The sequence below is a fragment of the Chiloscyllium plagiosum genome, unplaced genomic scaffold (assembly GCF_037043375.1).
Source record: "Chiloscyllium plagiosum isolate Xiang-an unplaced genomic scaffold, Cpla_swu_hap1 HiC_scaffold_14, whole genome shotgun sequence".
NCBI lineage: Eukaryota > Metazoa > Chordata > Chondrichthyes > Orectolobiformes > Hemiscylliidae > Chiloscyllium > Chiloscyllium plagiosum.
Genome location: NW_028270152.1, coordinates 4,182,415 through 4,210,077, shown reverse-complemented (window position 1 = coordinate 4,210,077; position 27,663 = coordinate 4,182,415). Strand labels below are relative to the sequence as shown.

Sequence of the window (27,663 nt, the reverse complement as noted above, 5' to 3'; positions counted from 1 at the left end):
TATTTCAACAAGGCAGCAATGGTATCCCTGAAGTTCACGTGAAGGCCACTTAATCAGCTTGTTTTATTTTTGTTTGTTGCAGAGCATATCCAATCAGTCAGTATCCCTGCAAAACAAAGGCAGCTGCAGCAATCATGCACATGATCATGAATAACCTGGACTCACACGTTGCTCAGGTAAAGGCCTATCTCTCCAGCAGCCCTGCAGTTTCTGGGAGGAGTTGTTGCAGCCAAGTGTGACACAGGTGAATGCAGCCTTGGTTTAAACCTGGTGTCCATCCACTTCCTGATGTCTCACAGCAGTCCCTCAGTGTAGTGTTCTTGGTCCTACCACCTTCAGCTGCTTCATCAATAACCTTCCCTCCATCATTAAAGTGGGGATGTTCACCGATGATCACACAATGTTCAGCACAATTTGCAACTCCTCAGATCCTGAAGCAGTCCATGTCAAAATGCAACACTTTAGACAATATCCAGGCTTGGGCTAATAAGCGTGAAGTAACATTCATACCAAACAAATGCCGGGCAATGACCATGTCCAGCAAGAGAGAACCTAACCACTGCCCCTTGACATACAATGGTGTTACCATCACTCAATCCCCCACCATCAACATCCTGGAGGTTACTATTGACCTGAAACTCAACTGGACTCACCACATAAACACAGCGGCTACAAGAGCAGGTCAGAAGCTAGGAATACTGCGGGGAGTAACTCCCCTCCTGACTCCTCAAAGCCTGTTCACCATCTACAAGGCACAAGTCAGGAGTGTGATGGAATACTCCCCACTTGCCTGGATGGGGGCAGTTCCAACAAGACTCAAGAAGCTCAACACCATCCAGAACAAAACAGCCGCTTGATTGGCATCACATCCACAAACATCCACTCCCTGCCCCACCGACGCTCAGTAGCAGCAGTGTGTACTATCTACAAGATGCACTGCAGAAACTCACCAAAGATCCCCAGACAGCACCTTCCAAACCCACAGCCACTGCCATCTAGAAGGACAAGGGCAGCAGATACATGGGAACACCACTCCCTGAAAATTCCCCTCCAAACCACTCACCATCCTGACTTGGAAATATATCGCTGCTCCTTCACTGTCGCTAGGTCAAAATCCTGAAATTCCCTCCTGAAGGGCATTGTGGGTCTACCTACAGCAGATGGACTGCAGTGGTTCCAGAAGATAGCTCACCCCCACCATCTCAAGGGGCAACTGGGGACGGTCAATAAGTAGTGGGAGCAGCCAGCCTTTGTCCTCATCCTGTGCATAAGTAAAAAGCATGCATTTAGATGGTGCCTTTCTCCACTGACACATTTCAAAATGTTTCCAAGACAATGGAGGGCATCTAGAATCTGGTCACTGCCACAATACAGGAACGCTGGCAGACATGTTACACTGAGTAATACCCCATAAACAGAACTGTAATAAATAAATGATATGTTTTAGTGATGTTGGTGAAGGAATACATATTTATGCCAGGGGCCAACAATGGTGTTAGCCGACATTTCTTCAAAGTAATGTCATGGGAACTTTGTCTATTTTGCCATGTGATGTGGGTGTCTCTGGCAATTACAGCACTTGTTCCCCATTGCTAATTGCCTTTAGTTCAGTGACTCCTCTGCAAGACAGTGAGTTCCAGTACTGACCCTCTGACAGTGCAGCACTCCCTCAGCACTGACCCTCTGACAGTGCAGCACTCCCTCAGCACTGACCCTCTGACAGTGCAGCACTCCCCCAGTACTGACTCTCCGACAGTGTGGCACTCCCTCAGCACTGACCCTCCAACAGTGCAGCGCGCCCTCAGCACTGACTCTCCAACAGTGCAGCACTCCCCCAGCACTGACCCTCTGAAAATGCAGCACTCCCCCAGCACTGACCCTCCGACAGTGTGGCACTCCTTCATTACTGACACTCTGACAGTGTGACACTCCCCCAGCACTGGCCCTCCGACAGTGCAGCACTCCTCCAGCACTGACCCTCCGACAGTGTGGCTCTCCCTCAGCACTGACCCTCTGACAGTGCAGCACTCCCTCAGCACTGACCCTCTGACAGTGCAGCACTCCTTCATTACTGACACTCTGACAGTGTGACACTCCCCCAGCACTGGCCCTCCGACAGTGCAGCACTCCTCCAGCACTGACCCTCCGACAGTGTGGCTCTCCCTCAGTACTGACCCTCCGACAGTGCAGCACTCCCTCAGCACTGACCCTCTGACAGTGCAGCACTCCCTCAGCACTGACCCTCCAACAGTGCAGCACTCCTTCATTACTGACCCTCCCACAGTGCGGCACTCCCTCGGTAGTGACTTTCTAACAGTGCAGCACTCCCTCAGAGCTTAGCCTCCAACAGTGCGGTAGTCCCTTAGCACTGACTCTCCAACAGTGCGGCACTCCCTCAGTACTGATCCTCTGACAGTGCGGCGCTCCCTTAGTACCTGCCCTATGACAGTGCAGCGCTCCGTCAGTACTGACCCTACAATAGTGTGGCACTCTGTGGTAGTGGGCTAGTCCTGCTCCTACTTTCTATATTTCGATATCAAGCAGTTGTCTTTGCAGGTGAGTGTAGACTGGCTGCTCCACCATGAGAACCTCACTGCCCATCCCTATGCCCTTCTTCGACATTTCCGATACCCTCCTCTGGCTCAGTCTTCAGCAATTGTGTCATCCTCTTCCCCCTCTCTCTCTCTGTCCTTGTGCTCCCTGTGCTGGGAATCACAGGCTTAACAGAGACTCAGGGTTGATCCCGATATCCTACTCCCTCCCAGCTCCATGCTGGACAGATATATTCCATAGGTTCCTGGGAATACTTGCTGACTCATTTCAAATATTTTGTTTTCAGTTTCCCCAGGAACTTGTGACTTATGGAGGCAATGGACAGGTCTTCAGTAATTGGGCCCAGGTAAACCCACCTTGCATTGGTTAGTGGGAAGGATGGGATTATCCTGTCGATGTCGAACTCTAAGGAAGGCAGGCAATGGAATGGGTACCATTCCTGCCTCTGGGACAGCAGCTCCTGGATGGAGTCCCACTCGGGGAATTGTTAAATATGGATGGGGTATTCATAATATGGGCAAACAGGTTGAGTATCAGCCCGAGAAACCTTTCAACACACGCCAAGGGCAGGAGAACCTCCCAGTCTGCTGTGTGCTGGGGTGAAAGTGCAGTCTCCTCCATCACTGGCCATCGCTCTCGGTATATCGCCAGAGCCACCTGAGCGCATCAGGGTTGACACTGAACAAAAAAAAAAATCAGAGAACTGGAGATGTTGGAAATCTGAAACTAATGTAGAAATTGCTGGTGAAACTCAGCAGGTCTGTCAATATAGAAACATCGAATGTTACAGTATAGACAGAGGTCATTTGACCCATTATGGCTGTAGCAGCTCCCGAACAGCTCATCCCACTTTCCAGCCCTATCTCCACAGCGTTCTAAAGTCATCCCTTTCAAATATATCTCCAGCTCTGTTTTGAAACCTCCGATGGAATCTGCCTCCACCACTGTCCCCGGCAGCACATTCCAAATCCCAACAACTCTCTGAGTAAAGAAGTTTCTCTTCATCTTACTCTCTTGCTTAATCATCTTGAAATTGCGAATCCTAGTTACTGACATGCCAACTAGTGGAAACAGAGTAACGCTCTTCACCCTGTCAATGTTGTTCTGAATACCTCAACCAGGTCACCTTCTAATCTTCTCTTCTCCAAACTAACGCCAGACTCAGTTCCACATGAAGTACATCTCCCCACTTATACAGGCACCAAAGTGACAACATGACTCACAAGATGGCCATAAGCAGTCTGTATCTAACATGGTACAGTGGCTCAGAGGTTAGCACTGCTGTCTCACGGTACCAGAGACCTGGGTTTGATTCCACCCTCGGGCGAATTGTTGAGAGAAAGGTCCAGGGACGATTCTGAATCTCGGATGCTGCCTGACCTGCTGTGCTTTTCCAGCACCACTCTAATCTAGACTCTGATTTCCAGCATCTGCAGTATCCACTTCTGCCTAAGGTTCTGAAGAAGACTTCCTGTATTTGAAAGATTAAGTGTGGTCAGGGAGATATGTGAATGGGATCGAGGGAGTTTTGAAATGCGGAATAGCAGAGTTTTGAACTACGTAAAAAGTTGGGTCAAAGTTAGACCCCTCTGTAGTGACAGAACAGTCCAGTCAGTTGATGATAAAATAACAAGGCAGGCAAAAAAGATCAGTCACATCCTGAGAGCAACTGTCTGAAAGGGCAGCTGCACAGTCCGCATCCTGCAGAGAAAGGCTGTTAGAAAGAGTTTTCTGATTCGTGTTTAATGTGGAATTGAAGCAAAAAAATAAAGTGAAAGTCAACAGCTGTGGCTTGTTTTCCAATCTTTATATATTCCAGGTGTTGTCTCGGAATGTAGGAAAGATAAAACAAGTGAAGGAATATCACAGGAATTTATTTGATGGTGTCAGGAGATGGTTGTTTAATTGATCAGTTATTCAAACAGGACAGACTTTGCAATAAGAATATGACCTGCCTGTTACTCAGCCAACAATCTATCAGTGCTTATTTCACTTTCAAACTGATGTTTCCCAGAAACGCACACACACACACATTTACACTCACACACACACTGACACACACATACACACTGACACACACACACACACATTTACAGTCACATACACACTGACACACAGACACACACACACATTTACACTCACACACACATACACACTGACACTCACACACACACTGACACACACATACTGACACTCACACACACACTGACACACACACACTGACACAAACACACACACACACACACACCCTCCCCCCGTGGGCACTGGGTTCACACAGGTCCTGTGTGCTACCAGTAAGGAGTAAACTAACTCCAGACTCAATTCCACATGAAATATATCTCCCCACTTACACTGGCACCAAAGTGACAACTTGACTCACAAGATGGCCATAAGCAGTCTGTATCTAACATGGCCCAGTGGCCCAGTGGTTAGCACTGCTGTCTCACGGAACCAGAGATCTGGGTTTGACTCCACTCTCAGGCGATTGTCTGTGTAGAGTTTGCACATTATCCCTGTGTCTGCGTTAGTTTTCTCCCACAGTCCCAAGATGTTCAGGTTAGGTGGATTGGCTATACTAAGTTGCCCATAGTGTTCAGGGATGCATAGGCCAGATGGATTAGCCACAGTAAAAGCCCCATGTGAGGTGACAGTGATGGGGTGGATCTGGTCAGGATGCTCTCTGAAGGATTGATGCTAGCTGGATGGTCTCTTTACTGTAGGGATTCTAACCCCGTGCTGTCCCTGTCCCGGGCAGTGTTTGATGGGGAACGTTGTAGATGGGGCTTTACTCTGTATCAATCCCCATGCTGTCCCTGTGCTGGAAGTGTTGTACCCCGCTCGGAATGTGTCATTAGGGGTTGGAGTGAGGTTTGTTTTGGTGAATTCCCCTGGGGTTTGATTCAGAAAAATGGACTGGATGCCTCTATTTCCTGAAGCCAGTCTCTGAGGAATTCCTGGAGCAGGTCATGGGGGACAGTGACTCTGCCGTGAGACACGGGCGCAGCTTTTGTGTGAGTGAGCTCTAGTCCGAGCAGTGGATCCCAACTGGTCCTGATGGTTATGGTGACCAACATTGATCAGGACATTCCAAAGCACTGCATCCAATGAGACGGTGCTGAACCGGAATCACTGTTGTTGGTAACACCTCAGCCAGTTCTGTGCACAGCATGATCCCACCAGACATATGCCTTCATATGTTTTCATGCTGATGTTTGTGAGGTAATTATTGGAGAGAAATGGAGAGAATCCCCTGATCACCAACAAGCTAAAAGCCGTGGGATCTTTTACCTCTACCTGGGAGAGCTGGCATGCTCCTCAGACAGTGCAGCACTCCCTCAGCACCAAGCCTGGATAACGGGCCGAGGTGTTTGGAGTGAAACTTGATCCCACAGCCCTCTGACTCAGGCATGAAGGAAAAGAGGGCACAAGATGCAGCAGCAGAGTTAGGCCATTTGGCCCATCAGATTTGCTCTCAGCGAGTCCCAGTGAGATGTTGCAATGTCATGAGACAGAACTGAAGTGAGAAGCCATGCCTGGTGTATATAACAGTTATACTCTACGAGCTGTGTTTTTGTTGGAGTCATTGCCTGACTGCCTGTCCTCTCTGATGATTGTATCTTTTGGATGCCCCTGTTGATAGTTCCGCCTGGTGATGTACTACCTATCCCAGATGACGGAGCAGCAGACCCTGGTCATGTACAGCGGGCACCCACAGGGATTATTCCCGAGTCCCCGAAATGCTCCACGGGTGGTCCTCACGAATGGCATGGTAAGGAGAACAGCGTCTCTCACTGCCCAGGGGCCCAGGTTCTGCATGGTTCTGGCTATTACTAACCATGTTCTTCCTTATTGTTACTTACTTTGTGCTCCCATTTAATTCAGACTTTGTTATCAGTCTCTCTGCTTCATACTCTGCATTAACAGACCACCTTCCAAACTTACAACCACTTCGATCTAGAAGGACAAGGCCAGCAGATACATGGGAACACCATCCCCTGCAAGTTCCCCTCCAAGCCACTCCCCATCCTGACTTGGAAATATATCACCGTTCCTTCAATGTAGCTGGGTCAAAGTCCTGGAATTCTCTCCCTGAGGTCATTATGGGTCTACCTACAGCACATGGACTGCAGCGGGTCACTCATGGCCATCTTTCCAATGTCACCTGGAAATGTGTAACCAATGTGGGCCCGGCCAGCGACACCAACATCCCGAGAATGGGTTTATAACTCAAGCTGCCCATCCCCCTCTTGTTCAATCACTCTCTTGGTCTAATTCTTCTGGTCTGACCCGTTCAGTGTTGAGTCATAGAAACACAGAAACTAGGAGCATGCGTAGGCCATTCAGCCCTTCGAGCCTGCTCCGCGATTCATGACAATCACGGCATCTCATCCAACTCAGTTTCCACTTTCACCCCCATACCCTTTGATCCTTTTAGTCCAATGAATTATATCGAATTCCATCTCGAAAACATTCAATGTTTTGGCCTCAACTGCTTTCTGTGGCAGAGAATTCCACAGGCTCCCCACTCACATTTCTCCTCATCTCAGTCCTAAAAGGCCCACCCCATATCCTTAGACTGTAAGCCCTGAATCTGAACTCCCTAATACGAAGAACATCCTCTCTGCTTTACCCTGTCTCATCCTGTAAGAATTTTAGAAGTTTCTAGGAGATTTTCCCCTTCATTCTTCTAAACACCAGTGAATGTAATTCTAACCACTTCAATCTCTCTTCATACATCAATGCCTCCATCCTAGGGTCCTGTCTGGTGAACCTTTGTTGCACTCCCAGTTTAACCATTCCATTCAATCTGCTCTTTTACTTGTTGAAGCTATGTGCTTCTGATTCATTTTTGCATATGACATTTTTTTAAACTGTTATTTCAATGGCGTTTCTTGTCTCCTGAAAGTAACAGCAAGACAGGTTTTTCAGGGAGAAGAGAACGAAGATTGATTTCGATGAGGAGAGAGAGCAGGGAGGGTCAAGTGCCCCTTAAACCTGTGGGCTGAGTGGCTAGCTTTATCCCCCCACTTTGATGTGAAACAGCGCAAGAGGAATTCTGAGGACGGGTGTAGGTCCCATCTCAATGGCTACTGCATTTCCCAATCGATAGCAAAGTGTGTGGAAGGTTGCTGTGTTTTGTGAGGCTGAATGATTGAATTTCTTTTTGTCTTCCAGGTGATCCCAAACTATTCCTCCAGGGATGAGTATGAGAAGCTGTTTGCCATGGGAGTCACCATGTAAGAGATTCACATCCTGTGTTCCTCGTATATTACTGAACAAACAGGGCATTGAGACCCGTAACCTGGACAAATGATAACTGTTAGCTCAGACTCCTGAGGACACGCTCACCTCTCAGGCAGGAGGTTGTACAGCAAATCTAGGACAATACTCAGTGCAGTGCTGAAGGAATGCCACTGTGTCAGATTGTCAGTACTGAGGGAGTGTCGCACTGTCAGAGGGTCAGCATTGAGGGAGTGCCACACTGTCAGAGGATCAGTGTTGAGGGAGTGCCGCACTGTCAGAGGATCAGTGTTGAGGGAGTGCCGCACTGTCAGGAGATCAGTGTTGAGGGTGTGCCACACTGTCAGGAGATCAGTTTTGAGGGAGTGCCACACTGTCAGAGGATCAGTGCTGAGGGAGTGTCGCACTGTCAGAGGATCAGTGTTGAGGGTGTGCCACACTGTCAGGAGATCAGTTTTGAGGGAGTGCCACACTGTCAGAGGATCAGTGCTGAGGGAGTGTCGCACTGTCAGAGGATCAGTGCTGAGGGAGTGCCACACTGTCAGAGGATCAGTGTTGAGGGAGTGCCATACTGTCAGAGGATCAGTGTTGAGGGTGTGCCACACTGTCAGGAGATCAGTTTTGAGGGAGTGCCACACTGTCAGAGGGTCAGTGCTGAGGGAGTGCCACACTGTCGGAGGGTCAGTGTTGAAGGAGTACCACACTGTCAGAGGGTCAGTGCTGAGGGAGTGCCGCACTGTCAGAGGGTCAGTGCTGAGGGAGTGCCGCACTGTCGGAGGGTCAGTGCTGAGGGAGTGCCGCACTGTCGGAGGGTCAGTGCTGAGGGAGTGCCACACTGTCAGAGGGTCAGTGCTGAGGGAGTGCCGCACTGTTAGAGGTTCAGTGCTGAGGGAGTGCCGCACTGTCAGAGGGTTAGTGCTGAGCGAATGCCGCACTGTCGGAGGGTCAGTGTTGAGGGAGTGCCGCACTGTCAGAGGGTCAGTACTAAGGGAGTGTCGCACTGTCAGAGGGTCAGTACTAAGGGAGTGTCGCACTGTCGGAGGCTCAGTGCTTAAAGCTGCAAAGGTTGTGATGTGATCTTTCTGATGAAATATTAAACCAATCCTCCGCTCTGGGGTGGACACTAAAGATCCCATATCCACTCCTTTGAAGAAGGCAGTGGGTTTAATCACGGCCAATATTTATACATCACACAACCCATGGTAAGTATACATTGTGGTGGGTACGCTCCCTGGATTGGAAATGTTAACTCTGCTTTCTTCCCACAGTTGTGGCCAGAGTTGTTGAGTTTCTCCAGCAGTTTCTGTGTGTGTCTCAGATCTTGAGCATCTGCAGTCCTTTCTTTCCCACAAGACCAATGATTTGGTCATTAACACCTTCAGAGTGTGGGATCTTCCTGACCCTGTCCCTGCATCCATTAATCTGGTCTGAATCCCAACAGCTGCTGAATTCCAGTGACCTCTCCAAAATCTGGGAAAATGATGAGAGATGCTGCTTAATGGCAGAACTGTGCTGCTAGTCTCTTATCGTGTGTTTGACAGAAGAGTTGGTAAAGATACAGGAGTCTTTGATGTTGCAAAATATTACTTTGGTATTTAAACGTGGTGAATACTGAGATTGTGATGATTTCACCTTTCCCATCACATGGTTAGAAATAACCCTCAGTGTGTAGGTCTTTGATCTTACATCACTTCCTAATCATGATGCAGACCACATTCTTCACATATTCACATTAACCCATTTTACAGCTGCCCCCAAGTCTAACTGCATCTCTGATTCCACCAACACAACCTAACTACCTTCTCGCGCTCTCTGGATGGATATCTGAATAGGAAGGGTTTGGAGGGATATGGACCAGGTGTTGACAGGTGGGACTAGGTTGGATCAGGATATCTGGTTGGCATGGACGAGTTGGACCAAAGGGTCTGTTTCCGTGCTGTATATCTCTATGATTTCTATTGCTAAGAGATTGAGAATTTGAGCTCTCTACACTTCATTTAATTTAGAAAAGTTAAAAGAAGGTTCATTCGGCTGACCCCTGGGATGGGGAGATTGTCTTATGTGCCAACAGGTGTGAGCAGAGTCCTTGTGTACATTTAAGGCTGAAATTGATAGATGATTGATCAGTCGGGGAATCAAGGATTACTGGGAAAGGGCACGAAAGTGAATGTGAGGAATGTTGGATCAGCCACAATCCTATTGAATGGTGGAGCAGGCTTGAGGGGCTGAATGGCCTCCTGTTCCTGTTTCTTATGGTCTTATCCTCTAATGGCTTTCAGTCCTCCTCCTCCAACACACAGGGTGGTAATGATGGTGGCGGATTTCTTGGCAGCTGCCGGTAGGTGATCAGATTGGGTGAGAAAGTGAGGTCTGCAGATGCTGGAGATCAAAGTTGAAACTTTATTGCTGGAACAGCACAGCAGGTCAGGCAGCATCCAGGGAACAGGAGATTCGACGTTTCGGGCACAGGCCGTTCTTCAGGAATGAGCAGAGAGTGTTCAGCAGGAGAAGATAAAAGGTAGGGAGGAGGGACTTGGAGGAGGGGCGTTGGAAATGTGATAGGTGGAAAGAGGTCAAGGTGAGGGTGATAGGTCGGAGTAGGATGGAGGCGGAGAGGTCAAGAAGAAGACTGCAGGTCAGGAAGGCGGTGCCGGGCTGGAGGGATCCGGCTGAGACAAGGTGGGGGGAGGGGGGGATGAAGAAACTGGTGAAGTCCAAGTTCATCCCCTGTGGTTGGAGGGTTCCCAGTCGGAAGATAAGACGCTCCTCCTCCAACCGTCGCGTTGTTGTGGTTTGGCGGTGGATGAGTCCAATGACCTGCATATCCTCGGTGGAGTGGGAGGGGGAGTTGAAATGCTGTGCTACAGGTTGGTTGGGTTGGTTCGTCCGGGTGGCCCAGAGGTGCTCTCTGAATCGCTCCGCAAGTAGGCGGCCTGTCTCCCCAATATAGAGGAGGCCACACCGGCTGCAGCGGATGCAGTAGATGATGTGGGTGGAGGTGCAGGTGAATCTGTGGCGGATATGGAAGTTTCCTTTGGGGCCTTGGAGAGAAGTGAGGGGGGAGGTGTGGGCGCAAGTGTTGCACCTCCTGCGGTTGCAGGGGAAGGTGCCGGGAGTGGAGGTTGCGTCGGTGGGGGGTGTGGATCTGACAAGGGAGTCGCGGAGGGAGTGGTCTCTACGGAAAGCTGATAGGGGAGGGGAGGGAAATATATCCTTGGTGCTGGGGTCTGTTTGGAGGTGGCGGAAGTGACGGCGGATGATGCGCTGTACATGGAGATTGGTGGGGTGGTAGGTGAGGACCAGTGGGGTTCTGTCCTGGTGGCGGTTGGAGGGGCGGGGCTCAAGGGCGGAGGAGCGGGAAGTGGAGGAGATGCGGTGGAGGGCATCGTCGACCACGTCGGGGGGGAAATTGCGGTCCTTGAAGAAGGAGGCCATCTGTGTTGTACGTATTTTGAAATGGTCCTCCTGGGAGCAGATGCGGCGGAGACGAAGGAATTGGGAGAATGGGATGGCGTTTTTACAGGGGGCAGGATGGGAGGAGGTGTAGTCCAGGTAGCTGTGGGAGTCGGTTGGTTTGTAGTAGATGTCCGTGTTGATTCGGTCGCCTGAGATCAGATTGGGTGATCAATTCCATGCAGGAATAATAGGGCAGTTATGGCAGGGGATTTTAACTTTTCAAACGTAGACTGAGACTGCCATAGTGTTAAGGGTTTAGATGGAGAGGAACTTGATAAGTGTGTACAGGAAAATGTTCTGATTCAGTGTGTGGATGTACCCACTAGAGAAGGTGCAAAACTTGATCTACTCTTGAGAAATAAGGCAGGGCAGGTGACTGAGGTGTCAGTGGGGGAGCACTTTGGGGCCAGCGACCATAATTCTACTGGTTTTAAAATAGTGATGGAAAAGGATAGACCTGACCTAAAAGTTGAAGTCCTAATTGGAGCAAGGCTGACTTTGACTGGGGGCAGTGACGGCTGGAAAATGGGAAGCCTTCGAAAATGAGATAACAAGAATCCAGAGAAAGTATATTCCTGTTAGGGTGAAAGGAAGTCTGGTAGGTATACGGAATGCTGGATGACTAAAGAAATTGAGGGTTTGGTTAAGAAAAAGAAGGAAGCATATATCAGGTACGGACAGGATAGATCGAGTGAATCCTTTAAGAGAGTGATCAGGGAGAAGGCAAGGCCGATCAGGGATAGCGTAGGGAACTTGTGCATGGAGTCTGAGCAGATAGGGGAAGCCTTAAATGAGTTTTTTGCTTCAGTTTTCTCTAAGGAAAGGGACCTTGTTGTGAATGAAAACTTTGAGGAGCTGGGATATAGGCTTGACCAGATCAAGATTGATAAAGTTGATGTGCTGAAATTTTGGAAAATATTAACATTGATAAGTCCCCAGGGCCAGACCAGATTTATCCTCGGCTGCTCCAGGAAGTGAGAAACAGGGTTGCTAAGCCGCTGGTGAAGATCTTTGCCTCCTCACTCTCCACGGGAGTCATACCAGAGAATTGGAAGGAGGGGAATGTTGTTCCTCTTTCAAGAAGGGTAATAGGGAAATCCCTGCCAATTACAGACCAGTTGGTCTTACGTGTGTGGTCAGCAAAGGTTTGGAAAGAATTCTGAGGGATAGATCTATGACTATTTGGCAAAGAATAGCGTGATTAAAGGCAGTCAGCATGGCTTTGTGAGGGGCAGGTCATGCCTCACAAACCTTATTGAGTTCTTTGAGGAGGTGACAAGACAGGTTAATGAAGGTCGAGCAGTGGATATGGTATATATGGACTTCAGCAAGGCATTTGATAAGGTATCCCATGGTAGGCTCATCCATAAAGTCAGGAAGTATGGGATACCTGGAGATTTGGCTATCTGGATTCAGAATTGGCTGGCTGAGAGAAGGCAGAGAGTGGTTGCAGATGGAAAGTATTCTGCCTGGAGGTCAGTGTTGAGTGGGGTCCCGCAGGGCTCTGTTTTTGGGCCTCTTCTCTTTGTAGTTTTTTTCAGGACTTGGATGAGGACGTTGAGGGGTTTGTTAGTAAAGTTGCAAATGATAGTATCGAGGGCTACTGCAGGCTGCAGCATGACATTGACAGGATGAAGAGCTGGTCTGAGAGATGGCAGATGGATAAATACAAAGTGATGCATTTTGGAAGGTCGAACTTAATGCTGAATGTAGGATTAAAGACAAGATTCTTGGCAGAGTGGAGGAACAGAGGGATCTGGGTGTGCAAGTACATAGATTCCTCAAAGTTGTCATCCAAGTGGATAGGGTTGTTAAGAAAGCATATGGTGTTTTGGCATTCATTAACAGGGTGACCGAGTTTAAGAGCCGCGAGGTTTTGCTGCAGCTCTACAAGTCCCTGGTGTGACCACACTTGGAATATTGTGTCCAGTTCTGGTCGCCCTACTATAGGAAGATACAGAGGCTTTGGAGAAGGTGCAAAGGAGGTTTACCAGGATGCTGCCTGGACTGGAGGGCTTGCCTTATGAAGAAAGATTGAGTAAGCTTGGACTTTTCTCTCTGAAGGAAAGAAGTCCTTTGGGTTTGGAGAAAGAAGTGTGACAAAATATTCCCAATATAAAAAAAATGGTGTTGAGAGATTAACAGCATTTTCTTCACTCACCTGAGGACCAGTGAGTGAAATTATGCTCAGATAGAATGTGAATCATTGTTTCTGATTTTTACTGTCAGAAGATTTCATAAACATTGGAATGGGATCCAACACACTGGAAATCCACAAGGTCATTCCGTGTTGAATGGAGAACGTGGATGGTTGTAAAACATGCTCATGTTAAATAAACACACAATGCTGGAAGAAATATCATTGAATCACAGACTGATGTATTTTATGTTTATTTATTGTTACTCATCTCACACTACTCCCAATAGCAGCTGATTACTTTATAGAAGATGGTCTAGAATGAGATTTTCATGGCTAAAGCCCCATCCAACACAATCCGGGAAAGAGAAATGAATCCAAGCAGAAAGAGTCACTATAGGGAGTCAGGCGACAGAAACAAGTGTGATGTCGCCAGGTGACGCAGGAGCAGCAAGGTACTTGTGATTTCTAACTAACCTGTTGGACTATAACCTGGTGTCATGTGACTTCTGACTTTGTCCATCCCAGTCCAACACCGGCACCTCCACTTCATAAGAAGAAGCGAATTGGGAAGAATTAAATTCATTGAGTAATTGGAATGCCAGTAGCGTGTCAATAGTCAGTCCAAGACAAGTTGTGCCTGAAACTAATTCAGATCTGAGTCAGATGAAAGGGGAAATTCAATTGGAGATCAAGGTCAAAACCAGTGTTTGTTGGATAAAAGTCCCCCTCACTCCCAGGTCAGGACAAGCCGAAGTTCTTCCCCAAAGTATGAACATTTGAAACAAGAAAGGTCCCCAAGGAAGAGGAATCCAGTGGTTATTGATAAATTGATAATTGATAAGTTACGTGAAATTTTGAACATTGTATAACTTATTCATTAAGGACAGAGGAGGGTTATAGTACCTTCTCAGGCCATTTGTATACATCATGTTGAGAACTGTGTCGATTGTGCCGGAGCTGCTCAGTGTTTTCGTTAGTCCTGCAAAAAGGTCATCCCACCTACACCACATGGACTGCCGCAGTTCAAGAGAGTTACTCAGTGGCACCTTATCAAGGGTAACTGGGCCCTCCCCATGATGCCCACAATCCCATGAATACAAGTTATGGTCATGTAGGAAATGCAGCAATTAATATGTGCATTGGAAGATCCCACACTCAGTAGTGTGTTAAGTGGCCAGATGGTCTGTACTTTAAGGTATTGATTAAGGGTTAAATATTGACCTAGGAACAAGGTGGGCAGTGATGTTGTATTGTGGCCTTGGGCTGCTTCACCCTTTAGTTCCTTACCCAGCGGTGAGTCTGGGCTGCTGAGATTCAGAAGGCAATCTCACATTGAGGAAATCACAGACCACACTCACACGCTACACAAGCAGGGAACTAGTTGCTGCCAGGAGTGAGACTAATGGGCAAGTCCTGTCCTAATCACACACACCCCCACCTTGACACAGGACCTGGGAATAAGGGGGTTGAGAGGGGTCAGGGTGGGGGCACGAGGGGTCTGCTGGGCTGCAGACCCCTCCCTGAGAACACACTGCCCCATTACCCCTCCAGCTCTCAGTACAGGCTTTCACTCTGAGGATGTGAACAATCCAATCCCTAATTCAGGAATTTGTTTGGTTTGTTTCAGGTACGGGCAGATGACAGCAGGAAGTTACTGTTACATTGGCCCACAGGGGATTGTGCATGGCACTGTGGTAATGTTGCTACTTCTTTACACATGAGTTTATTGATGAAACATTTGGCTAATTCTCCAAATACCTCCTTAAGAGGTTTGATGGGAGACTGTATTTGATAATTATTCCTGGAGAGCACTTTAAAATCCTTTCAGGGTACCAGATAGATCCCGTTACATTTGGTGTATTTTTCTCTATTGAAGGGGGTTCGTTAACTCGGTTAGAGAGCTGACAAGAGTTTGGGACAAATTAAAGCTAACAGCAGGGGGTTCAATCCCCCAGACTGGCTGCAGTAGGTCACAGAAATCCTGCCTGTTCACCATACCCTGAGGTCATGGAGTGGTTACCCCCAAACTATACATAGCCAATTGTCTCTCTCTCTAATCAAGAGAGATGACTAAAGTCCTGTTCTGGATCACGGCTCCTCACCATACCTCACTCTGTCAGTTTGTCTTGAGGTAAAATTCCAACTCCCTCACCCCTCAGAGAAACTCTTTCCCTGGAGCACGAGGGGGTGGAGACAGAACCTGAAAATTTCATGCCGGCCTTTTCAGAGGGAATGTCGGGAAACACTTCCTCACATAGGAGCGGGAATCTGGAACACCCCAGAAAATCTCTGAAAAGCTGAGCTCAACTTTGAAACAAAATTTGAAAACAGGGGAATTGACAATGAAGGGTGGTGTGGGGGGGGGGGGGGCGCTTATTGTTAAAACCCACCTGGTTCACACCATCCTTTAGGGAAGGCAACGTTACCTGTTTACCCACTCTAGGCCAATCCACACACCCTAAAGAGGTGGACACTTCACTGCACCTGGGGCTGAGCAGATTTATATCCACCGTGATTCAAGGCAAGGCTCACCGTCAGCCATCCAGGGCTGAGCAGCTTTGCCAACTGTGCCCAGTCCTGGAAATGAACAAAAAAAGGTATTTATTATTCTCATTGTTGGGAACCAATGCTGGAGGGACTGAGAGGGTGAATATACTCACTGCCATCCACCTTGAGGGGTGACATGTGCAGGTATTGGCAACAACAGGTAGAAAGGGGGAACCCAACACTCACCCAGAACACGGGGTGTTGTCACTCCCAGAGCTTACTGATTGGTCAATGAAAAAAACTCTCTTCAGTCTAGACCAAAGCCTCTTGTTCCTTTTTGTAAAATCTGAATTGGTTTTCTATGGATTCTTGATTCCGTGAATGTTAAAACCTGATACTGTGATTTTCCATTTTGATATTGCAACACCCCATTGAAAGGACAATTATAGCATGGGGTTGGATACAGACTAAAGCTCACTCTGTACTTTTAAACTCTAAGTAAAGCTTCCTCTACACTATTCCTGATCAAACACTCCCAGGCAGGAACAGCACATGGTTAGATACAGAGTAAAGCTTCCTCTACACTGTCCCTCATCAAACACTCCCAGGGCAGGGACAGCACGGGGTTAGGTACAGAGTAAAGCTCCCTCTGCACTGTTCCCAGTTCAGGTACAGCACTGGGTTAAAGTCAGAGTAAAGCTCCCTCTACTCTTTCAAGCTGAAGGTAAACCTTCAGAAACTAAGTTCTAAGGGTCACTGGACCTGAAATGTGAACTCTTCTTTCTCTCCACAGACCTGCTGAGTTTTTCCAGCAATTGCTATTTTTGATTCTGATTTCCAGTATCTGCCTTTCTTTGATTTTTTTTGTACGGATGAAGTGGTATTATTTGTGGGGCTGTTTATTAGAGACGCGTGTTGTTAAGTTGCTGATACATCTGTTTGTCTTTATTTCTGTGAGATGGCATTGTCTTCAGGGTTATTACATTGTGTGATCAAAGGGACAGCTGTTAATGAACGGGATATCCTTCCAGTGCTGCAGACTGTCACATTGCTGCTCTGTTACTGTCACTGAGCTGCTTTCTATCACCTTTTGTGAAACAAAGCCAGGCAACCTACACTGCAACCAGTCAGGTGAAAGTCAGTTATTAGACAGAGAAGTTATTGGAAGAACAGAAAATAATTAGCCATTTAAGAAGGATGAGACTGAAAGTGAAAGGGAGTACTGATTGAGGTGATCAAATTGACAAGAGTCTCCCTATCGATAGAGCCTTGTATCACTTCAGATTGTCCCAAAGTCCTTTACAATGACTGAAGGACCTTTGAAATGTAACATTGCTGTAATATAGAAAACACAGTAACCAATTAGGATGTAGTAAGCTCCTGTAAAAGACCAGGCTATCTGTTTTAGAGATATTGACTGAGAGATAAAACGTGGCCAGAAATTGGAGAGAAATCTCGAGGTCTCCATCCAATACAGACCATGGTATCTTGTAGATCCACCTCAGGACAGCATATAGAGTTAGAGTCATAGATTCCTACAGCACGGAGACAGGCCCTTTGGCCCAAACTGGTCCATGCCGACCAAAATGCCCATCCACGCTAACCCCCATTTCCCTGCACCCTGCAACCCATATCCTTCTAAACCTTTCCTCTCCATGTATTGATCCAAATGCCTTTAAATGTTGTTAATGTACCTGCCTCAACCACTTCCTCTGGGAGCTCATGCCATATGTGTACCACCCTCTGTGTAAAAACGTTGCTCCTCAGGGTCCCTTTTATTCTTTCCCCTCTAACTTTAAACTGATGCCCTCCAGCCCTCGATTCACCAACCCTGGGGAAAAAGACTGAGTGCGTTCACCCTATCCATGCCTCTCATGATCTTATACACTTCTATATGATCCCCCCACTTAGTCTCCTATGCTCTGAAGAAAAAACTCCTAGCCTATCTGACCTCTCCTTATCACTCAGACCCTTGAGTCCTGACAACATCCTTGTAAATTCCTTCTGCACTCTCTTTCCAGTTTAATAACATCCTTCCTGTAGCAAGGTGACCAAAACTGAACACAATCCTCCAAGTGCGGCCTCACCAACATCCTGTACAACTGCAACATAACTTCCCAACGTCTTTACTCAGTGTCCTGACTGATGAAGGCCAGTGTGCCAAAAGCTGCCTTCACTGCCCTGTCTACCTGGGACTCCACTTTCAGAGAACCATGCACCTGAACTCCAAGGTCCCTCTGTTCCACTGCACTCCTTAAGGCCCCACCATTCACCATGAAACTCCTACCTTGATTTGACTTTCTAAAATGCAAGACCTCACACCTATCTGTATTAAACTCCATTTGCCATTTCTCGGCCCACTTCCCCAGCTGATCAAGGTCCTGCTGCAATTTCTGATAACCTTCCTCACTGTCCACGATATCGTCAATTTTAGTGTCATCAGCAAACGTACTAATCATGCCTTGTACATTCTCATCCAAATCACTGATATCGATAACAAACAGCAATGGGCCCAGCACTGACCCCTAAGGCACTGCACTAGTCACAGGCCTCCAGTCCAACAAGCATCCTTCCACTGTTACCCTCTGCTTCCTACCCTCAAGCCAATTGTGTATCCAATTTGCCAGCTCCCCCTGGATTCCATGCGATCTAACCTTCCAGAGCAGCCTTACTGAAATCCACATGGACTACATCTACTGCACTGCCCTCATCAACCTTCCTGGTCACTTCATCAAAGAACTCTAACAAATTTGTGATGCAAGATCTCCCATGCACAAAGCCATGCTGACTATTCCTAATCAAACCCTATCTTCCCAAATGCATGTATAATCTTATCTCTCAAAATCTTCTCAAGTAACTTACCCACCAGAGTTGTTGGGCTTGCTGGTCTGTAGTTCCCAGCTTTTTCTTTGCCGATGTTCTTGAATAAGGGCACAGCATTCACCACCCTCCAGTGTTCCGGGACATTACCCATGGCTGACAATGATGCAAAAATATCACCCAGGGCCCCCTGCAATTTCTTCACTGGCCTCTTGGAGTGATCTTGGATATATCAGGTAAGGACCCGGAGACTTACCCACCTTCATCCATTCTAATACATCAACACCTCCTCTACGTGATATAGACTGTCCCCAAGATGTCACCCTAACTTCCCCAAGTTCCCAAGTCTTCATTGTCTTTCTCTACGGTAAACACAGAGGAGAAATATTCATTGAGGAGCTCGCCCATCTCCTGTGGTCCTACACATCCATGGTCCTTGAGGGGTCCTACTCTCTCTCGAGTTATTCTTTTTCCTTTAATCTACTTGAAGAACCTCTTTGGATTCCCCCTAATCTTCTCAGCCAAGGCCATCCCGTGCCCCCTTTTCACCTTCTTCAGTAAACTCCTGTATTCCCTGTGTACATCCAGGGATTCCCTTGATCCCAGCTGCCTGTGTCTGAGTCCTGCCTCCTTTTTTCTGGTCAAAGCCTCAATATCTCCTGTCATCCAGGGTTCCCTATTCCTGCCAATCTTGCCCTTCACCCTCACAGGAACATATAGACCTTGAACTCGAGCTATCTCACTTTTAAAGGTCTCCAATTTGCCAGAGGTCCCTTTGCCTGCAAACAAACTACTCCAAACAACCCCCTGCAAACTCCTGTCTAATTCCAGAAAAATTCGCCTTGTCCCAGTTTAGAACTTGAACCTGTGGACAAGTTTTGTCCCTCTCCATGACTACTTGTCACTGGTCCCAAGGTGCTCTCCCACTGTCACCTCAGTTCCCTATCCTGCTGTATTTCCCAAGAGTAGGTTGAGTTTTGCTGCTTCCCGAGTAGGACCCTCTATGTACTGCTTGAGGAAACTTTCCTGAGTGCACTTAATATATTCCATCCCATCTAAGTTCTTAAGACTATGGCAGTCCCAGTCTATGTTAGGAAAATTAAAATTTCCTACTACGACAACCCTATTGCTCCTGCAAGTCTCCCTAGTCTCCCTGCGTAATTGTTCCTCTAATTCCAGTTGCCTTTTTGGGGGTCTACAGGACAACCCCAATAACATCACCGTCCCCTCCTTATCTCTTGTCTCCGCCCACAAGGCCTCACTGGATGATCCTTCAGTTAATTCATCTCTGATTCCTGCTGTGATACTCAGCTTAATCAAATATGCAACTCCCCCTCCCCTCCTGCTACCCCCTCTGTCCCACCTAAAGTACCACATTAAGCTGCCAGTCCTGTCCCTCCCTTAGGCATGTTTCTGTCATGGCTACAATATCCCAGTCCCACGTACTTATCCATGCCCTGAGTTCATCAGCTTTACCTGTCAGCCCCCTTTCTTTGAGTTAGATGCAATTTAATCCAACAAGCATTCCTTGCTCCCTGGCATGTTCCAGCCTGTCCTGTCTCTTCTGATTGCTGTATGTCCTTCCAGCCTCAACCTTGCCTCCCTAGGTTAGTGAGCCTAACATCTGTGTGGGTAAGTTACTTGTGAAGACTTTGAGAGATAAGATAAATATGCATTTGAAAGACAGGGTTTGATTAGGAGTAGTCAGCATGGTTTTGAGAGTGGAAAATCATGCCTCACAAAGTCGTTTGAGCTCTTTGATGAAGTGATCAGGAAGGTTGACGAGGGCAGGGTGGTAGACGTAGTGTATCTGGATTTCAGTAAGGCCTTTGATAAGGTTCCACATGGTAGGCTGCTCTGGAAGGTTAGATCGCATAGAATCCAGGGGGAGCTGGCAAATTGGATACACAATTGGCTTGAGGGTAGGAAGCAGAAGGTAACAGTGGAAGGATGATTGTCGGACTGGAGGCCTGTGACTAGTGGAGTGTCTCAGGGGTCAGTGCTGGGCCCATTGCTGTTTGTTATCGATATCAGTGATTCGGATGAGAATGTACAAGGCATGATTAGTACGTTTGCAGATGACACTAAACTAGGAGGTATCGTGGACAGTGAGGAAGGTTCTCAGAAATTGCAGCAGGACCTTAATCAGCTGGGGAAGTGGGCCGAGAAATGGCAAGTTGAGGATCCACACCCCGGCCCCCGCCAATTTAGTTTAAGCCCTTCCTTGTAACACTAGCAAACCTTGTCCCCAAGATACTGATCTCCCTCCAGTTCAGGTACAACCCGTCCCTCTTGAACAGCAGCTCACCTTTCACCTCTGCCCCAGCAAAGATCCCAATGATCTTAAAACCTGAATCACTGCCCCTTGCACCACGCATTCATCTGTCATACCCTCACTAGCACGTGGCACTGGAAGTAATCTGGAGATTATCACCAACGAGGTCCTGGTTTTTAACTTTTTCCCAAGCTCTCTGTAATCGGTCCTCAGGACCTTATCCCTACTTCTACCTATGTCATTTGAGCCAACATACACAATGACTTCTGGGTGCTCACCCTCCCTGTGGAGGACGTCCTGCAGGGGCTCTGAGACATCCTGGAACATAGCACCTAGAACAGAGAACATAGAAAAGTACAGCACAGAACAGGCCCTTCAGCCCACAAAGTTGTGCTGAGGATTATTTCTAATCTAAAATAAAATAACCTAACCTATGCACCCATCAACTCACTGCTAACCATGTGCATGTCCAGCAGTCGCTTAAATGTCCCCAATGACTCTGCTTCCACCACCACCGCTGGCAACACATTCCATGCTTTCACAACTCTCTGCGTAAAGAACCTACCCCTGATGTCCCCTTTATACCTTCCTCCTAATATCTTCAAACTATGACCCCTCGCACCAGTCAATCCGGCCCTGGGGAAACGTCTCTGGCTCTTGACCTGGGAGACAACACACAATCCTGGATTCCCATTTGCAGCCAAAGAAATTCCTGTCTGTCCTCATAACTGTTGAGTCTCCTATCACTAAGGTCCTGTTTATTTTTACCCTACCCCGCTGTGCCTCAGAGCCAGGCATAGTGGCTCCTGCTGCTTTCCCCGAACATCATCCCCCCCAAAAAACTATCCAAAACAGTACACTTGTTTTTGAGGGGAATGGCCACAGGGGACTCCTGCACTCTCTGCCTACTCCCTTTGCCTTTCCTGGTGGTCACCCAGCTACTCTCTGCTTGCATCTTCGGTATGACCATCACACTAAAACAGTCACCTATGAAGCGCTCCGCGTCTTGGATCCTCCAGTTAATGTCTAATGGAACACGGTGACCCTCTGAAACTGCAACATCCCTCAGCACTGACCCCCTGACAGTGCAGCACTCCCTCAGCACTGACCCCCTGACAGTGCAGCACTCCCTCAATGCAGACTTCCTGACAGTGCAGCACTCCCTCAGTGCAGACCCCCTTACAATGTAGCACTCCCTCAGCACTGACCCCCTGTCAGTGCAGCACTCCCTCAGTGCAGACCCCATGACAGTGCAGCACTCCATCAGTGCAGACCCTCTGAAACTGCAACATCCCTCAGCACTAACCCTCTGACAGTGCAGCACTCACTCAGTACTGACCCCCTGACAGTGCAGCACTCCCTCAGTACTGACCCACTGACAGTGCAGCACTCCATCAGCACTCTCCCATCGACAGTGTGGTACTCACTCAGTACTGACCCCCTGACAGTGCAGCACTCACTCAGTACTGACCCCCTGACAGTGCAGCACTCCCTCAGCACTGACCCTCTGACAGTGCGGCACACCCGCAGCACTGAATCTCCGACAGTGCGGCACTCCCTCAGCACTGACCCTCCGACAGTGCGGCACTCCCTCAGCACTGTCCCACCGATAGTGCAGTGCTCCCTCAGCACTGACCCTCTGACAGTGTGGCACTCCCGCAGCACTGACCCTCTGACAGTGCGGCATTCCCTCAGCACTGATCCTCCGACAATGTGGCACTCCCTCAGCACTGACCCTCTGACAGAGCTGTACTCCCTCAGCACTGACCCTCCGACAGTGCGGCACTCCCTCAGCACTGACCCTCCGACAGTGCGGCACTCCCTCAGCACTGACCACCTGACAGTGCGGCACTCCCTCAGTACTGACCCTCTGACAGTGCGGCACTCCCTCAGCACTGACCCTCCGACAGTGCAGCACTTCCTCAGCACTGGCTCTCTGACAATGCGGCACTCCCTCAGCACTGACCCTCCGACAGTGCGGCACTCCCTCAGCACTGACCCTCTGACAGTGCGGCACTCCCTCAGCACTGACCCTCTGACAGAGCTGTGCTCCCTCAGCACTGACCCTCCGACAGTGTGGCGCTCCCTCAGCACTGACCCTCTGACAGTGTGGCACTCCCTCAGCACTGACCCTCTGACAGTGCGGCACACCCGCAGCACTGACCCTCTGACAGTGCGGCACTCCCTCAATGCTGACCCTCTGACAGTGCGGCACTCCCTCAGTACTGACCCTCTGACAGTGCGGCACTCCCTCAGCACTGACCCTCCGACAGTGCAGCACTTCCTCAGCACTGGCTCTCTGACAATGTGGCACTCCCTCAGCACTGACCCTCTGACAGAGCTGTACTCCCTCAGCACTGACCCTCCGACAGTGCGGCACTCCCTCAGCACTGACCCTCCGACAGTGCGGCACTCCCTCAGCACTGAATCTCCGACAGTGCGGCACTCCCTCAGCACTGACCACCTGACAGTGCGGCACTCCCTCAGTACTGACCCTCTGACAGTGCGGCACTCCCTCAGCACTGACCCTCCGACAGTGCAGCACTTCCTCAGCACTGGCTCTCTGACAATGCGGCACTCCCTCAGCACTGACCCTCCGACAGTGCGGCACTCCCTCAGCACTGACCCTCTGACAGTGCGGCACTCCCTCAGCACTGACCCTCTGACAGAGCTGTGCTCCCTCAGCACTGACCCTCCGACAGTGTGGCGCTCCCTCAGCACTGACCCTCTGACAGTGTGGCACTCCCTCAGCACTGACCCTCTGACAGTGCGGCACACCCGCAGCACTGACCCTCCGACAGTGCGGCACTCCCTCAATGCTGACCCTCTGACAGTGCGGCACTCCCTCAGCACTGACCCTCCAACAGTGCGGCACTCCCTCAGCACTGAACTTCCGACAATGCAGCACTCCCTCAGCACTGACCCTCCAACAGTGCGGCACTCCCTCAGCATTGAATCTCCAACAGTGCGGCGCCCCCTCAGCACTGACCCTCTGACAGTGTGGCACTCCCTCAGCGCTGTCCCATCGACAGAGTGGCACTCCCTCAACACTGATCCTCTGACAGTGTGGCACTCCCTCAGCACTGTCCCATCGAAGAGCGGCACTCCCTCAACACTGATCCTCTGACAGTGTGGCACTCCCTCAGTACTGACCCTCCGACAGTGCCCACTCCCTCAGCACTGACCCTCCAACAGTGTGGCACTCACTCAGCACTGAATCTCCGACAGTGCTGTGCTCCCTCCATCCCTGATGTGTTGAATGTAGATTTGATGAGGCATCCTGAACCATTTCACTGGAGCATTATCTTGGCTCGGTGGTTTTCCAGCCCAATGACAGTACCATTGCAGCACAATCTCCGTGTCATGCTGCCAGCCCGATCCAGAGTGAGTGTTGACGATCTCGAGATGCGGTATGTTTGTGTTTTGCAGCTGACTGTGGTGAACGCGGGCCGACGTTACCTGGGGCTGGAAGATCTCAGTGGCAAAGTGTTTGTGACCTCTGGACTCGGCGGGATGAGTGGGGCCCAGGCAAAAGCAGCTGCGATCATCGGCTGTGTGGCAGTGATAGCAGAGGTGAGCCCAGCTTCCACCGGTCACCCTGACAAGATAGCGTTGCAGCTGCTCTGAGATCAACGCAACAAAACCGAGTGGGCTAGACTGGAGGGGAGGACTCCCCCCTGTGCAGAGCTGCGCTGTCCATGTTTCCATTAAACTCCCTTCAATGACCCTCCGTTATGGATCCAGGATGAGGCTGGTTACTAATGATCGCACAGTGTTCAGTTCTGTCTGATACTGAAGCGATCCAGACCCTTACATACACCAAGACGTGGACAACATTCGGTTCAGGTTGAGAAATGACAAATTGTATTCACATCACACAAATACCAGGCAATGACCATCTCCAGCAAGAAAGAACGTGATCTTATTCCTTGATAATTGTTGGTGTTACTGTCATTGGATCGCTCACTATCAGCATCCTGGGGGTTACCATTAACCAGAAACTTAACTGGACTCACCACATAAACACAATGGCTACAAGAGCAGGTCAGAGGCTGGGAATACAGTTGGAGAGCAACTCACCTCCTGACTCCCCAAATCCTGTCCACCATCTACAAGGCACAAGTCAGGAGTGTGATGGAATCCTCCCCACTTGCCTGGATGGGGGCAGCTCCAACAACACTCAAGAAACTTCACACCATCCAGGACAAAGCAGCCGGTTGATTGGCCCCACATCCACAAACATCCACTCCCTCCCCCACCGACGCTCAGAAGCAGCAGTGTGTTTACTATCTACAAGATTCACTGCAGAAATTCACCAAAGATTCTCAGACAGCACCTTCCAAACCCACGACTACTTCCATCTAGAAGGACAAGGGCAATCAAGCGGCTGCTTTGTCCTGGATGGTGTCGAGCTTCTTGAGTGTTGTTGGAGCTGTCCCCATCCAGGGGCAAGTGGGGAGTATTCCATCACACTCCTGACCTGTGCCTTGCAGATGGTGGATGGACTTCAGGAAAGTCAGGGGGTGAATTAATCAGCGCAGTATTCCCAGCCTCTGACCTGCTCTTGTAGCCGCTGTGTTTATGTGGCTAGTCCAATTCTGTTTCTGGTCAATGGAACTCCCCAGGATGCTGATATTGGGGGATTGTGATGGTAATGCCATTGAATGTCAAGGGCCGATGGTTAGATTCTCTCTCTTTGGAGACTGTCATTGCCTGGCATTTTACGTAATCAGCCCAGACCATATCCGTTGTTGCATTTGAACACAGCCTGTTTCAGTATCTGAGTTGTGAATGGTGCTGAATGTTGTGTAATCATCAGTGACCATCCCAACTTCTGACCATATGTTGGAGGGAAGGTCATTGATGACAATGGTTGGGCCTAGGACACTACCCTGAGGAACGCCTGAAGAGATGTCCTGGAGCTGAGATGACTGAGCTCCAACAACCACAACCATCTTCATCCAAGCCAGATATGTCTTCAACCTCCAGAGAATTTGCCCCCCCCTCCCCGATACCCATTGATTACAGTTTTGCCTGGGCTCCTTGATGCCACACTCAGTCGAATGCAGCCTTGGTGTCAAGGGCTGTCCCTCTCCCCTTCCCTCTGGAAGTCAGCTCCTTTGTCCATGTTTGAACCAAGGCTGTAATGAGGTCAGGAGCTGAGTGACCCTGGGGGAACCCAAACTGGGCAGGTCACTGAGCAGGTTATTGCTGAGAGGGTGCTGCTTGGTAGCCCTATTGATGCTGCCTTCCATCACTTTGCTGATGATCGAGAGGAGACTGATGGGGCAGTAATTGGCCGGGTTGGATTTGTCCTGCTTTTTGTGTACAGGACATACCTGGGCAATTTTCCACATTGGAAAAAGTACAGCAGGTCAAGCAGCGTCCGAGGAGTGAGAAAGTCAACATTTTGGGCAGGACCTTTCTTCAGGACCAATGAAAGGTTATGTCCAAAACATTGACTCTCCTGCTCCTCAGATGCTGCCTGACCAGCTGCGCTTTTCCAGCACCACACTCTATCAACTCTGATTCTCCGGCATCTGCAGTCCTCACTATCTCCCAATTTTCCACATTATCGGGTAAATGTTAGTGTTGTAACTGTCCTGGAACAGCTTGGCAAGGGGAGCGGCAAGTTCTGGAGCACAAGTCTTCAGTGCTATTGCCATAATGTTGCCAGGCCCATTGCTTTTACAGTATTCAGTACCTGTAGCTATTTCATGATAACATATGGAGTGAATCGAATTGACTGAAGCCTGGTCTGTGTGATGATGAGATTATCGTGGGTATCATAGACTGCAGTAAATACTGATCTTGCCAGTCACTTACACATCCCAGGAACAGAAAATGTTCGAACCAATAATCTCAGCAGGTTCCCGAGAGGAGTGATCGTGTTTTTGGCTTCTTCGGGGTAAAGGTGTTTGGCTCCAGGCAGGAAATGATTTGGCCAAGTTTGAGAATGTCCCTCTGCAACTGAAGCAGAGCAATGTTGTCTTTTTGGGTGGGAAGATAAGGATCATTGAGCCATGTCTGGCAGTAAGACACAAGATGCCCATTCACTCCTGAAAGAATAGAGGGGCAAGACCGTACAAGTGTGTTCCCTGTACTGTCCCAGCTCGCCTGAAAATCAACAACAAGCGCACTGATTCCTTCGGCAAGACCAACTGTACTCTCCACTGAGGGGAAAAGGGAACACAGCAAATAGACAGCATTTGCTGCAAGACCACCTCCTCACGGAGTTGGCAATGGATGCTCCAGCTAAGCACAGAACCCCTTACCTAGCACCATGCCCAGCGGCTGAGGTTTGGTTAGTGTTGGCAGATTGGAGCAGACAGAATGCTCCAGTCAGTGAAGGCTCTAGAAAATGTTACTTCTCCTTGGCAACGTGTTGATTGGAAACGCAAGTTGCTTTTGTTTTGCTGTCGGAATGTGAGATGAATCGTGGCAAACATGACCCTTCTAGTCCAGCCAGTTTGTTCCACACCGTGAAAGCAGCATTAATAGGAGAGATAGGAATCTCCAGGCTTCCAGCACCCAGCTGCTGAAATGTACTGGCATGGAGTAATCTCAGAGTAATATTAGAGTAATGTTGGAGTCATGTGGGAATCATGTGGGAGTAATGTGGGAGCAATGTCAGAATAATATGGAGTAATGTCAGAGTAATGCTGGACTAATATGGGGAAGTATCGGAGTA

The 27,663-nt window shown here is 49.0% G+C and overlaps 1 protein-coding gene across 2 annotated transcripts in view; it reads left to right on the top strand.

Annotated features, from left to right (window-relative positions):
* uroc1 (urocanate hydratase 1) overlaps positions 1-27,663 on the top strand; it is a 100,609-nt gene that overhangs the window by 6,566 nt on the left and 66,380 nt on the right. For both annotated transcript variants that reach the window (XM_087994045.1, XM_087994046.1), the window contains exons 3-8: positions 83-176; positions 2,840-2,899; positions 6,194-6,322; positions 7,729-7,790; positions 15,018-15,084; positions 24,402-24,545. In XM_087994045.1, coding sequence (XP_087850171.1) covers positions 83-176; positions 2,840-2,899; positions 6,194-6,322; positions 7,729-7,790; positions 15,018-15,084; positions 24,402-24,545 — 556 coding nt within the window. The remainder of the gene's footprint in view (positions 1-82; positions 177-2,839; positions 2,900-6,193; positions 6,323-7,728; positions 7,791-15,017; positions 15,085-24,401; positions 24,546-27,663) is intronic.